This window comes from Lepidochelys kempii, chromosome 2 (genome assembly GCF_965140285.1).
Source record: "Lepidochelys kempii isolate rLepKem1 chromosome 2, rLepKem1.hap1, whole genome shotgun sequence".
NCBI classification, from domain to species: Eukaryota; Metazoa; Chordata; order Testudines; family Cheloniidae; genus Lepidochelys; species Lepidochelys kempii.
This window is the reverse complement of record NC_136381.1, coordinates 229171052-229186299: the sequence shown is the minus strand read 5'-3', so window position 1 is coordinate 229186299 and position 15248 is coordinate 229171052. Positions and strand designations below refer to the sequence as shown.

Here is a 15248-nt window from a genome sequence, read left to right as displayed (position 1 = left end):
ATGCTGTAATACAAATAATCAGAAGTCCCACAGTAATGTCAGCACAGTCCTTTAGATTTGTGATGGCACCAGTTACCATCATGCCATTAGCCCTCTGCACCCAAGGTTCCTCAGTGGCACTTCACTGTATCAAAGGCAGTGGCCCTCTCCACGTCTATAATCAGTATTGTCCCTATATAACTGGCCTTCCTGTAACAGGGAAGAGACAATATGCTCCTCGAAACCAATCCCAATGTAACAACTGGATATAGTTCAGTTTAGATAAAACAAGTGGACCAAATTTATCCCTCATGTACTTATTTATACACACTTTGGATACAGAAAAAGAGAAAAGAAGAAAAAGGAGAACACAGAAGAGTTTTAGGCTCAAATTCTTCTCTCAGTTACTCCAGCATAAAGCCAGAGCAATGGCAATGTGATATTACTCCAATTTGTTCTGTAGTTACTCTGGCTTAACTGAAAGATGTCCCTTGAATGTTACCTGTCTGATATGTCTATGGAAAGATTCCTTTGGCTATTCTATAAACTTTAGGTACTCAGGGAAAATGATAAAACAATATTACTTTACAGGGCCCACAATGGATAAACTGTTCCAACTCCACTGCATACGAGGCACCATTGAGTGTGCTATGTCTGTACTTTTACTGTGTTGTTACCTCAGGCTCTTATTTTCCTTCGCCTTGTACTTTGTGTAGCCAAATCAGAATGGTAGTTCTTTGCACTGGTATACATGACTACCAAAATGCGACCCAGTGGAGAATCAGGCCCTCATTCCCCAGCTGCAGATTGATGCCCTTCTTAATCTTCAGGTGTAAAAGTCAAAAGATACCATTTATTTTCTTGACCCATTGCATAGATTGATTCTTCCTTAAGTTGCCAATTGGTTAATGAAATACAGTATGATCAACCCTATTATTAGTAGCAGTAATTTAGATTGTGGTAGCATCTGGGAGCCCCAATCACGGACCATGACCCCATTGTGCTAGGCATTGCACAAATAGAAAAAAAAGACAGTCTCTGCCCTGAAAAGCTTATCACACTGATCTTGGATGGCACAATAAACACAGGCTCTTGCTTTTCCACTCTGCAGGAGACTGGAGTCCAAATCTTCATAAAGTGATAAGTGAACGCAAATTAAGTGTTTTCCTAGCCCTGCTAGGTGTTTGTCCACATGACAAAGATATTACACAGTTTGGCACGGCTCACTGTCTCTGCTCTGGCTAGGAACAGCAGAGGCATTGCAGTCAAAATGAGAGCCTTGGCTGCAATGTATGGAGATGGTCTCACATGGCTTCTCACACAAATAGCCAGTGCTATTAGCACTATGCTTTTGTGGGCGGGAGAGTGACACACTTAACAAAAAAATAAAGCTTTCTTGGCTCACTTGTAAAATCTTGTTAGTGAAATAGGTACAAGGTTGCTAGCTAGATGAGATATGATTTAATTGGAACTAGATTGTAAACCTCTTGGTATATAAATCAGGTCTTCTAATGTTTGAATAGCAATAATCCATCTGTTGGCACTCAGTCAATTGAAAAGCATGTCCATCTACATTGTCTGGGAAAATACAACATTATTGTGAAAGATGGTTAAATAACTTTTTAAAGGCGGCAGCAGGGGGCATTTTTTTCCAGTAGTCTGGGTCCATTAACTACCCTTTTACCAATTAGTAGTTCACTGCTGAGACAGCCAAGACAGTCTGTTAGTTCTTAGTGCATTTGTAGGCACTGGATTAGTTAAAGCATCCAGTCATTTTCCAGTTAAAATGTGCCCTTGGAGTACAAATGTTAATTGGTGGGGTTTAGCTGCTGTTCAAGACTGCCAAAAAGGCCACGTGCTACTATAAAAATATAAATTGCTGCACACGGCTAGTAAAAGGGTTCTGTGGCTGAATCTACAATGTTGCTCAGTTACATGTGAAACCAATGGAACTGGCAATGCTGGATGTGTAAATCTCTCTCCTTTTTCTTGTTATCCTCCTGCCCATTCTAATTTTGCTTTTCTACCGCTAACTTTGCTGTAACTACCTCTAAGAGGTGATCTCTGAAAAAGAAAAGTATTACCAAAGATAATTTCACACTTTGAGCATCCTATCACAGACTGACCCTTTGCCCCATCCCTATATTGCACAAATTAGCTTTGACATTGTCTTTTACATAAATGCTGTACCATCCGCCACTTACAGTCTAATTAAGGATCAGGCCACTGATTTTGCATGAATCTCTGAAATTTAGTTCCAAAACCCACCTATTTGCTCAGACTCTTTTGGCAGGAGGAAGTCACAAAGAGGTTGGTATACTTTGTGCTGGTGGATAGTACAACTTTTATATAACAATCTTAAACTATATAGTACTGATGATTGGACATTTATGTAATGTCTGAAACTAAATTTGCACAAGAGAAGGATTGAGTTGAATATGCATTTATGCACATAGATTCCCACACACATTTAACTGCAATTGTTAGCTTATCCCAGTGTGAGTGCCTCTTCTTAGCTCCAAGCACCCTTGGCAAATCCTTTAAAAGCATGAAAAGATTTAACAGGTTAAATTACCTCACAGCAGAAATTAACCACCTGATAAGTTATTAAAGGCAAATCAAAGAATACCAGCCCTTATCCCACTTCCTTTCCCCCAAAGTACTGAGCAAATAGATGGGATTTGCAACCGGATGTCTTCATTCCAGAGGTAGCTATACTTTTGACTCCTCCCTGTTCTCTGAGTGCAACTCTTTAAGGTACCAGAATTCATGCCTTCACCTGTCCTGGGTTGGAATCTCATAAGTCTCCCACTCTTAGACTAGATCTCAGGCTACAACCTTCTGTGTACTGTCCATGATTTCTCAGCAGGTCAACTGGGCTCAGAACCTGCAAGTCTTCCCTTTGAGAGCTCTAACCAGTAGTTAATACAGTGACCAAACAAAGTGTTATTTAATAGCATAGCAAAGCATGAAAGAAAAAGGAATTTAACACTATAGCGGTCTCTATGCATGTCTATGCTCTCTAAGGCTTACCATCCCCAGGAAGGCCCAGCTGCATCAGACCCACTCCTTAGGGCCCGTGTCTGTATCTCTCTGTCAGCCTGTTCTTCTGTGAACATCTCATTGACAACTGCCTCCCCCATGCTCTTGATACTGACTTTAACTGTTTTAAGTTCTTTTGATCTGTCTATTCCCAGCCTTGGCAATACAGTTGTGTAACTTTTGGGCTGAAGTGAAGGAGTATCTTCATGGCTAATAGCCCAGCTATTGTTTCGTAACATCCTAACCAGTTTATCATTAGGGGTTTTACCTGGACCCTTGTGTTACCTTCCTAACAGCCCTGTCATGTGTACAATGTCATTATTTCCTGAGCCAGTCACATTCAGTATTCATAAGTCCATTCACATCTGCCCCTCATCCTTCACACCAGGTTTGAGTGATTCATGCAAAACTGGGGGACTTGTCCTTTATTAGATTGTGGATGGTTGAAAATGTATTAACCAGTGACCTTCATTAATCAGTATGAAGCAAAGGCCAGGATGGTCTGATACTTTATCCTCCTGAGAGAGAACCCTAGGCAAAGCCAATGAAGATGAGATGAAACATCTTGATACAAATTTAGCTTGACTCATTATTTTTCTCTTTATCTTCCACTGCCAAAGGGATCATTGGATCCATTCCTCCCCTCCCCTCCATTCTCCACACAATGTTCCTAAGGTGGCCATCAAAGAGTCAGAGCTGCCATTCCCAATACAAGTACAAAGGTGCACAATATAGCAGCCCTTGGTTTAAGAGGGAAGGGCTGCTGGCAGGGCATTCTCCCTCGAGGGTCTATGCCTCTAGAACCCATTCCTTGCCTTTACAAGAGGCTGGAATGGTTATTAACATTCTGGACATGCAGTAAAACTCACTTTTTTTTCCTTCCTACAAAGGGAAGTTTGACATTCCCCAACAGCAATATTGACAGTATCAAGAGATGGATTCATGGGCAGGGGCTTCACAGTTGCTTCATTTAGGACATGTACCACCCTTGCCAATCTCAACTAACTCACTAGCTCAGCAGGTCCACACTGTCCTTCACCAACCAGGAAGAGCATGAGGTGAACTTGCAGGCTGTGTCCTGGAGTTCTCACAGCTCTTTCTTATATAAAGAATGACCTGTCATGTATTACCTAATCTGTGGGAACTTTAAAATTAGGTGGGAGAGACCTACAGCAACAATTCCAGATGCATCCTGATTTTTAGAAGATCAGTGACGTCTGTTTTTACTTCTGAGTTTGTTTCTCTTATTAAAGATGCCAAAGAGGAAAACAGAAAAGACTGATCTTACTTTGTTTTCTAGTCTATGTCTCTTAACTTCCACCATCTTACAACTGCTACTTCCTCTCCACTTAGCACTTTGTATATAGGATTTTATACTTTGTACACAGATGATATGAGAGGTGTGAGCTGCAGAGGAAGTGGAGGGGGAAGCATCAGAACAAACTTTACATTGACTTCTCTAGAGAAAACGTGAACATATCTTTGCTAGAGGAAGATGAGAACATATCTTCAAAGTTGTTCTCAGAAGTGCCCTTGAGGAATGCTGAACAGCGCAGGCTAGACGATAGGGTACAAGACTGAGAGTTGGGAAGAAATGAAATGGTCTCTCTCTCTCAAAATACTGGCTAGTTTCCCATTTATTTCTTTTTGGTGTCAGACTCCCTTCACTGGCCAACAGTAACCAATTAAGTGTCCATGTAGAGATGCACACAGGGGTTTGAAATCAAAAGAAATTTCATAAGCAAAAAGGCATAATTTTCTCAACAGGATACACTTTGCTCAGACCTTTGACCTCAATATTGGTGTTCTTTTGTTACAGGCACTACGTGTATTGAGCTGTGATTACAAGATGGAAAATGAAACTAGAATGGTCATTTGCGACCTTGGAAATCCCATGGTGGCTGGAACAAATGTAAGAGACAACCAGATGCATTTGCTGATTTTATCTAATTGAATTTTAAGGGAAGCTAATGGAAATCTACTCAATTAGCAGAATGCATCCCAATAAGCAGTAGCTGAAACAAATTCTTTATCTGGACAGGAAATTGTTGGTGTAATAAAATATCGTACTACACTGCCTTAAGACTAATAATCTGATGCTTGAAAACATTCATGACTTTTGGCCTGTTTCTGCTCTCACTTACACCAGTGTAAATTGGGATTCATTCCGTTAGTGTCACCAGTATTTCACCAGGGTGGGAATCCTTATTCATAGTGTTAGATGTGTTCATTTGCTCCTTTTAATGTGACTTCAGTAAAGGATATTTTATTGTTCTATACTGTAAGTGAAATCCTATTGGGCCCAATTCTGATCTCACTGACACCAGTGTAATTCTTTTGGTTGAATCCAATTTATGCCAGTGCAAATGAGGTTTGACTCATAATTAGTATCATCACAAACATTTTCTAAGGTAAAGAAATTCTACTTTTTAAAAATAAATGATGAATCTGTGTGTTCATAAATGCTATATCAATAGCACTGGCTACAGTCAAGTATAGAGCTGGCTAACCTAATGCAAGGCTCTATTTTAACCATTCTACTGCTGAACAATGTGTTTGCTGTAATCTAATCTGTTATTCATACTGCTCTATAAGAAATGCATTCTTTCTGGCATCACAGAAAATTATAATCCACATTTGTCTCCTACTCTCCCTATTTTGGGTTTCTCCTGAGCTGAAACAGAGAATTTGTCAACTGACAGGTTGTTCTGCGTTTTTATGAACAAGTGTCTGTGAGAAAAATTTGAGACAATCAAGTTAATTGCAGCATAAATCACCATGGCACTTTTTGGCAAGTATTCTGGCTACAGTGATTAAAGATGGGCTGAGGAGGTGGTGTTTGGATCTGGATTAGGTTTGGGTATCTTTGTGGCTTGGGAGCAGAAATGCTGCTCATTCCACAGGGGACGTCCTCTCCTTCTGTCTCTTGACAAAACAGTTCAGGAAAAACTCCAGCAGCAGAACCTGACAGTTTCCTCCCACAAGAATCCTCTCCCATTGATTACGCAACTATAAAAAGCTTGGGTTTAATTACATTTTTGATATTTAGTTAAATAGTCATAGCATCACCCCTTTGAATTATGGTTATGTGAGTATCCCCATACAATCATAATTCAAAAGGGTAATGCCATGACCATTTAAATATCAAAAATGTAATTAAATCCAAGCTTTTTTATAGTTACATAAAATATGCCGTGCTAGTAAAACTGAGCAAGACAACTCCTCTGTGAATGAATTGTAAACATTTAAAATAATAGCTTTTCATTGGAAATTAGCATTGCTCACATTTTAAATTGGTAGGAGTTTAGCTGGATACCCTAATATTAGTGCAGGAGCTTTACAAGTTACTTCATAATCTAAGCTACCCAATATACTGGGTAGCAACAACTAGCAAAAATTGTTATTTCTCTCCTTAAACGCTCTAGATGGGAATTTTTTAGGTTGCTGTCTTGACACAGTTATTCCAACATGATATCAAGCAAATGTTTCTTCATGCATTATTTTCATAGTAGATCCCACCCTGTTAGCTCTGTTAGATGATTTTCAAATATTCAAGATGGGCCCGTCCCCGCTCTGAGTAATTCACAGCCTAAGTGCCAACAAATAAAGAGGTTAGAGGAAGAACTGTCACAGTCTGAGCTGGCCCTTTAATGGGTTTGGGACTCAGCTGCGCTTTTGCCAGGCTTAGGCCACCATCCCAAGTGAAGCAAATGGGTCCATAGGTTTTGTGATGGAAACATCTGGTTAGAAGCTAGGCCTTCTGAGGAAGATAAAGACAGCCTGAAGTTAATCAGAGAGAGTTTGGGGAGGGATGTTTCTTGAAAGAAGGCAGCTGACAACTTGCTAGAGCTCCCAGGCAGAAGGCCTGGGAGAGAAATCTGCAAGGACCCTATTGAGGAATGACCTTTAGCTGAGAGACATGCAGGGAGTAGGAGCTTGCAGGGTGAGAAGCTCTGGCTATGTAAGGGTTGACAAGACTTGAACCTAGACTTGCAGGACTACCAGGCAATTACCATCCCCACTCTGCCACCCAGTGGCAGCTGTAACCTGCGCACTCCCAGTGACCCACAATCCGCAGAGGTTCAATGCCACAGGAAGTTCTGCCTTGAGTGACCTGACCGACAGTGGCCTTAGTGATCCCTGATTGGCTCCTTGTCTCTATATAAACCCACAAAATATACCAGGAAGTGTTCAGGCAACAATTGGGTCCCCAGCTAGCAGCTGCAGCAGCAGCAAATGCCCAGCTTCCTTGTTCCTGAATTCCCATTATTGACCTTGACTCTGACATGGATTCTGACTCCTGACTGACCCCTGGAATCCCAACATGGACCCCAATACCTGGTATTGACCTGTGGCCCGTTTCCTGATTCTGCCTCCAGCTCTCACTCTCAGCTTGACTCTTGACTCTGATACCGGCTCTGACACTTGGCTTCCTGGAACCCCAAGCTCCTGCCACTAGTCCTGTCTACCATCACCCAGTATCCTGACAGGCAACGAGGACTGCAAAGAACTGTGAGCCTGGAAGGGAGAGCTATAGGGATCCTGGAGCCCATTTAACTGAATGGATTAACTGAGCCTGGAAAAGAGGGCTAGAAAGTTTTGAGTTTTATGTTACTAAGTCTGACACCTGTGATGAGTAACGCACATATGTACATTCCATTACAGTATGTACAATGGTGATCTCTTTGAAGTGTTCCCTGCTATGCACCAGAAGGGTCTGCACAGCCCAACTGATGCACAACGTATTTAGGTGTGTTAGAAATCATATTCCATAGTCTGCATTAGTGTTCTTTGTAGACAAACTCTTAGGTACATGTAAGCATTTATGGTGTTTTTCTGGTGTTTATTGGATAAACACCAACTTATTTATTGTATTGGGGGTGTTTTATCACTATTTATTGATTTAAAAAAAAACAACTACTAAAATCAGGAGCCCTATTTCTAAGAAAAGAACCAAGCATTTGAAATTCAAAGGTATATGAAGACTGTAATTTTAAAAAATCCAAACGTCAACAAGTTTGGAAATACCATGTAAGCTTTGAATACTAACTTTAACTCTGGAACTAGATCTCATGGGGGCCTAGTGAAGGCCAAAGGACTGGAGTTCCTGTACCAGACAGTTTCTAAGCTGTGTGATGGCAAACCAAGTTAGCACATCTCCAACAGTGAAATACCAGTCATTTCTTCAAATCACATAACTCATAAACAGCTGCTCTGATCCACCTCCAACTTTGTAAAATACTTTTGCTCTGGCAAGAGATCAGTTGTTAAAATATTCAGTCAGAAAGGGGTTTTTGGTAGATGTTGTGGGGGGGGGGGGCGAGATCACAATCAAACATTCTTAAACCCTTAACTACAGAGACACAACAGTGACTCTTCAATACCTGGAGCCCCTACAATTCTGCAGCAATTTAAGACCAACTTGTTTGGAAAGGCTAGCCCGTTTGTGTGGCAGGGTTTAGTGACATCCCCTGTGGAATACTACTACTGCAGTAAAATGTAGAACAGTCTGCAGTTTCCCAGCTTCAGAATATGTTATTAGGAGCAGGATTACAGGGTCTCTGGCTTTTGGCAAATCAATTACTTTGAAATAATTTACTATTCATGAAATGTACTTAACCTTTTCACAACATTAAACAACAGGAAAAACCACAAAGTGTGGCCCAGAATGTTGACTATAACTTCATGCTGCCACTCCACAGTAAATATACCTGCACTAAAGCACAGGACAAGAAGCAGAAATTGAGTCTAAATATTTTTTAATTGAATTGCTTGTCTAGTACACTGAAAGGTATCAGATTGAGAATCTTAAAGATTGAAGTACTTCCCAAGTCATTACCATTTCTGATGGCTGTTCCATGGCCTCAATAAGTTTTATTCTACATATTAATGGCAGGTGTCTGCCAATAATGTTGGAGTTTTTAATGAGGTAATCTCAGCAAGAGAGGTCAAAGATTGAATGGAGATTGGAAACGAATAGGGATAAGGCACACTTAACATGGGAAAGCGCTTTATCGTTCCCTATCCAATTGCCCAGCAACAATGAATCTATCAAAGCCATTCGCTAGAGAAGAAGTGAATAAGGCCATAACACTCACCGAACTTGGCAAGGCTGCAGGCCCAGACAGCATCTTCCCAGAATTTCTGAAAAATTTACGTCAACATGGCCACGACTGGCTGATGCAGTTCTTTCTCAACATGCATGCCATTGGCCAAACACCCAAGGTATGGGCAAACAGGCAAACGTCATTGCCATCCTGAGACCAGGGAATGCAGCCACACTCTGAAAAACCACCAGCTGATGTCATTACTATGTGTAACATACAGGCTCTTGGAAAGGATGTTATACCAGACAGTTATACCTGTTTTTGAATACTATATCCCTAAAGAGGATTTAGGCCAGGACGAAGCACCTGTGATCAGGTAATAGGACAGAAAATATCATATTGCCTCAATATAAATCCACAGTATGCCCACATCTTGAATACTACATGCAGATCTGGCTGCCCCATCTCAAAAAATATATATTGGAATTGGAAAGGTACAGAAAAGGCAACAAAAATGATTAAGAGAATGGAACAGCTTCCATGCGAGGAGAGATGAATAAGACTGGGAATTTGGAAAAAAAGGCAGCTAAGGGGGGGATATGGTAGAGGTCTATAAAATCATGACTTGTGTAGAGAAAGTAAATAAGGAAATGTTATTTACTCTTTCTCATAACACAAGAACTAAGGAGCACCAAATCAAATTAATAGACAGCAGATTTAAAACAAACAAAAGGAAGTATTTCTTCACACAATGCACGGTCAACCTATAGAACTCTTTGTCAGAAGATGTTGTGAAGACCAAGACTAATCAGGGTTCAAAAAAGAACTAGATAAGTTCATGGAGGATGGGTCCATCAACGGCTATTAGCCAGGGTGAGCAGGGATGCAAAACCGTACTCTTAAGTGTCCCTAGCCTTTGTTTGCCAGAAGCTGGGAATGGGCAATAGGGGATGGATCACTTGATGATTACCTGTTCTGTTCATTCCCTCTGAAGCACCTGGTATTGGCCACTGTTGGAAGGCAGGATTCTGTGCTAGATGGACCATTGTTCTGACCCAGTATGGCTGTTCTTATGTTTTTATGTCCCACCTGAGCAGCCACCATGCAAAGAAGTGCTTGACTGTCACCTTCTATGATACCAAACTCAGTTATGAGTATTTCCCAAAATATCTCAGGGTGGTTCTGGATTGTAGCTTCATGTACCACCAACATCTGATGAAGACTGCTGCCAAGATAAAATGCTAGGAACAATACAGTCCACAAACTAGTGGGGGCTAGTTGGGGAGCAGATCCTCACACCTTGCAGACAGCCACCTTGGCCCTTGTTTTCTCAGCAGCTGAATACTGCATGCGGTACGGGCAGGTAGCATAAATATGAAACTTGTCAATGTGTGATTTAACTATGAGAATTGTACAGGGGTGCGGAAGTCAACTCCGACAGTCTAACTTCCTGTTCTCATGCATATCTTATCACCATCCCTCCAAAAGAGAAGCATTAACAATATGAGCATGTGATAATGAACCCAGACTTCTCCATCTGTGAAAATCTCCAGCTCTCCACCCCCATTCGACATCCCACCATAAGTCCAGGAATACTATGACAAACAAAGCTCTCAAAACCTCAAGACTGTCGCCAAAAGACAATGGGTGAAGAATTTGAGAAAATAGCAGGGTCAAGAATCAAGACCTGCTCATGGATCCTACAGACCAAGCACTTAGCTTCACCATGGCACATAAGATATGGATCACAGTGAACCACACCAGAACCACACACTTGCATTGTCTACTACACAAATGGAAAATGAAGGACAATCCAATATATGAATGTGGAGAAGACATCCAAACCATGGAACACCTAGTGAACAATTGCCCTCTAAAATGCTTTTCTGGAAGGACAGCCTTGGTTCAGTCCATGTTACCAGAAGCCATATTGTTGATGACAAACTTGGATGTCAACCTTTAATGTTGCTTTTGAAGTTGCCACACAAAAGAAGGAGAAGATGTGGAAGTGTAGGGAAGTTTGCCTGTTTTATTGATATACAGAGATCTCAGTCGCCATGGTTGCCAATGTTGTACCTTTTGTATGCACTAAAACACACTTTTCAAAAATAAGAGTAATGTGGGTTGTATGTAGGCAGCAAGTGAGGAGCAGTCGTCTGTCTCCTAGCATAATCCTGGGTGCCATAATAACGATAGAATGGAGCCTTAAGAGACACCATAGAGAATCTGATTTGGTTCATGATAATATAATCCTGACAAAACTAATAAACTTCACTTGGAAAATGAAAATGAAAATCAGGTTAATATTGTGCCAATAAAGATAAACTTACTGCTAGAAATCCAGCAACATACTGGCCACTCCAGTGGCCTCTGGAGATTCACCAGTGGCATATATGAGCACTATTGCTTCATTATTGTTAGTAGAGTCAACTCTCAGCCATAGAAAAAGACATATGACCACACAGAGGCAACATCTGCAGCTCATTAGTATTTTACAGTAGGAGTGCTGTTTCAGTATTAAATAAAGGATTAAGCCCTGGCTGATAGAGGTCTAATAGATCATCAAAACTGCAGTGCATGTCTGCTCCATTAGATCAGAGGGAAACTATATCTCTGCTTCACTGGATCTCTGTTACATTAACACTAATAAAAATTCACCATACACCAGCCATTAGATACAGTGGAACAAATCCTGAATTTCTTACTTTGCTTTTCTTACTTCACTCAGTGAAACATAAGCACGGGAACTCAGGGTGCTGGGGGTGCTGCAACACCCCAGGTTTTGTACGGGGTCCCGGCCACCGGCCCCGCACCCAGGTTCCTGGCACTGCTGGTTCCACGCCTGCAACTCTGCTCCTAGCCCTGTGCCCAGGGTCCTGGCTGCAGGACCCGTGTCTGGGGCTCTGGTTCTGCCCCCAAGCTGTGGTCCCAGTCTCGGCCCGCTTACCGCTGTCCCTGTCCTCCCCTGTCCCGGAGCCATGGTTCAGTCCTGGCCCCAGCTCTGGGGAGAGGGGGCCCGGACAGGGTTAAGGAGCGGGTGCGAGGTAAAAAGTTTGGGGACCATTGGCTTTCAGCACCCCCACCGTAAAGAGTGTTCCAGCACCACTGAGGTGAAAGTTTTTGCTTCATTAAATTTTAATACTTTAAATGTCTGTGTGTTGCCACTGCCACTACTACCTCATCATCATCAGAATGTAGCCATAGTGACAAATTAAGTCCCTTCCAGGCCTTCAAGCATCCATTCAGCATCAGTTTACTTCAGGAGTGGTTTCTGTTCATTTTAGACACTACAAACAATGACAAGGATTATTGGTGTTAAAATGATTGAAAGACAAAGACCTGAACTTGCAGCATGCTTTTATGCTAACAGTATTGTCTTCCACATAGCACAAAATTAATAATTGAAGGAAAAGATTGAAACATTTCACCCTAAAAATAGTCCTCTAGATGGATTTCAACTCCCCAATCCACCATTATGTGCTGCAAGTGAAGAAGGAGAGGAAAAATTAATGGAAGACTTAAAGTATCGACACTGGCATTAAGCCAAGACGGTTGGTAAAATATGAGAAATGACCAAATTGTGACTAGAAGCATGAATGCAGGATGAAATGCATTCCTCTTGAATGCTATTGATTCCAGGGCTGAAAAGAAAACTGTAGATTATTGTGTTTGTTTTGGTGAAGATGCCACACAAGCAAGCAGAGAAAAGTAGGACAAAGAGGTCTCTTCCACTTGTTCAAACAAGAAAATAAAATGAAAAAGATGAGAACTGAGAAGTTCAAAGTTTGGTTGAAAATGGAGGATTGATGACCCAGTTTCTCAACAATACCTGATAGAATTCTCAAGAAGAATTTGTTTCTACATATGCATGTGTAGCCATGCAACCAACATTTTCAGGGAGCACAAGCAGGGTTCTGATCAAAACAGTCTGTGTATGACACAAGGCAATAAATTGAATTTGAGGAGTATTCAGACGGCCTTTACAGGCTGAACACTGCTGGCACAGTTTCAGTTTCAGTTCCAAATGAAAAACATTTCAAATACTCCTGCTTCTATATGTTGTTAATTGACTTGGTTTTAGATTAACGGTGTCCCCTTAATAATTATTAATACACAATTACACACTGCTTGTACAAATCTAAAAATCATAACTTTAAAGAGTGCTGTTTTTCCCATGATGAGTCATGTCTTTAAAACTGTCACTTTTAATTACTGACTCTTTCATTTGTTTGGGTGGGGGGGAGGGGAATGGATGGACACTTTAATGACTGTCTCGATTAGGTCCACTACAAAAAATAACAGACATTTAAATCATCCTTTCAAAATGTTACTCACAAAACATTTGTGTTTTCCTAGTTCTCCACTGGCATCCGATTTTCTGTTCAGCATTTTGAAAATGCCGATTTCAGCATCAAGTTTGAACTGCAAGTAAAAAGGTTAGATTATTTTACCAAGTACACAATGGTTTATACTCTAAATATCTATCCATATTTCAAAACTAGTGCCAAGAAGATCTATTGTAACTCTACAATGGATGTAATTATTCCATGGCATTTCCTTTTGCAGCTGTTTTCTAGAGGATTCTAAAACTGGTACAGACCACTCTGTTGCCTTTTAGCTAAATCAGCTACAGGAACATGTTGAGGGTTTTTCATTTGTCAAAATTCATTTCTTCTGGTTGTGGTCAGTGGTTCCTTGGGTGCCAGCTTTATGGAATTTAAACTTGATATCCCCCTTCAGAATTACTTGAAACACATAATTAGGCACAGCAGAATTCAATTATATATATTATCCAATCAAATTGTGTGTGTGTGTATATATATATAATGTTGTTTGGATCATATTGAAGTTTGTTTTTAAGCATTTCTTCCCATTTGTTTTTTATTTTTAAATTTTCACAGTTGTGGGAAATTATGGGGAGGTCAGACTGGAGGAGTGGTCAGACAATAATTATTTAATGACAGTAGATTCTGAAATTCAAAAAGTTAAAGCTTTATAACCATTAAAACACAATTGCATATTTTGGCATGTGATCTTGACAAAGTAAATGTTTTTAAATCAAACTCTAATAAGTTCTCAAGCAGCATTTTTATTGCCAAACTAAATTTTCATTACTATTGATGGAAATATTTCTTTCATTGCTTGTGTTTGTGCTGAGTGATAAAATCTGATCCTTCCAAGCCTAAATATAATCCAAGTTTTAGAAACACATCCTGATGCAGAAAAAAAAATAAAAAAGACCGGCTTCTCCCTTATGCCCGTCTTAGAAAATAGAAAGTCCACAATTGGAGGTGGTCTGATTTTTTAGCAATAAAATGCTGTAATTGAAAAAGGCCTTTTTCCAACAAAATTATTATTGAAAAACTTTACTTTTCTAAATTTTTCATTTTCCATGAAATTTGTTATTGATATTTTTATATTTTTTGTAATTGAAATTATAAAAATAATTGTTTAGTGAAAATTGGAAAATAAAAATCTTGATAACTAGAACTAGTTAGAAATGTTGACAGTTTTCCATCAAAGGCAAACCATTTTGCAGAAATATGTAAATCTTGATTAAATTTAAAGGGGAAAGTCAAAATTATTCGTTTCAGCTTTCTCACTTCATTTAGATAATGTCAAAACATTCTGATAAAGTAAAAACATCTAGCTTAGACTACCATTTTGATTTATTTAGGTTAGACTTACATTCATTTTTTAAATATTATATGTGTTGTTTTTAATATTTTAACATAATATAACATTCAAAACAAAATGATTCAGTGCTCCCAAATAAAACAAAAGTCATAATTTTTGATTTGCAGGAAATTTTGAGATTTCAGATTTTTGTTCCAATTTGGAATGAGAATTTTTCAGAACTTTGGAATGTCCCATGTAACAGAAATTCCAGTCTCTGACCAGCTCTCTCAATAACCATTTTGATAAGAGTTAGGAGAAAAGTTACAATTTTAAAAAATTGGCAAAAAAGAAAACAGGGTCTAACTTGAACCACATGAAATTTTTGGGGGAGCGGGGAAGAGAAGTCAAAGTTTTTCTACTAGCTGTAGCCACAATGATGTGGCTGAACTGCTAATAATAAATGTCCCTCTGCTGCAGTGCTTCAGGCCACAACATGCCATCCCATCCTTCCCTGCCCCCCAGTATGAAAATAGAGTTGATTAGGAGCAGTGGCAGAAGCAC

General features: G+C 40.0%; 1 protein-coding gene across 1 annotated transcript in view; it reads left to right on the top strand.

Annotated features, from left to right (window-relative positions):
* Positions 1 to 15248, top strand: part of ITGA8 (integrin subunit alpha 8) — a 172565-nt gene that overhangs the window by 90419 nt on the left and 66898 nt on the right. Inside the window, exons 21-22 of the mRNA XM_073334109.2 lie at positions 4841 to 4933; positions 13425 to 13504. Of these exons, the coding sequence (XP_073190210.2) occupies positions 4841 to 4933; positions 13425 to 13504 (173 nt within the window). The remainder of the gene's footprint in view (positions 1 to 4840; positions 4934 to 13424; positions 13505 to 15248) is intronic.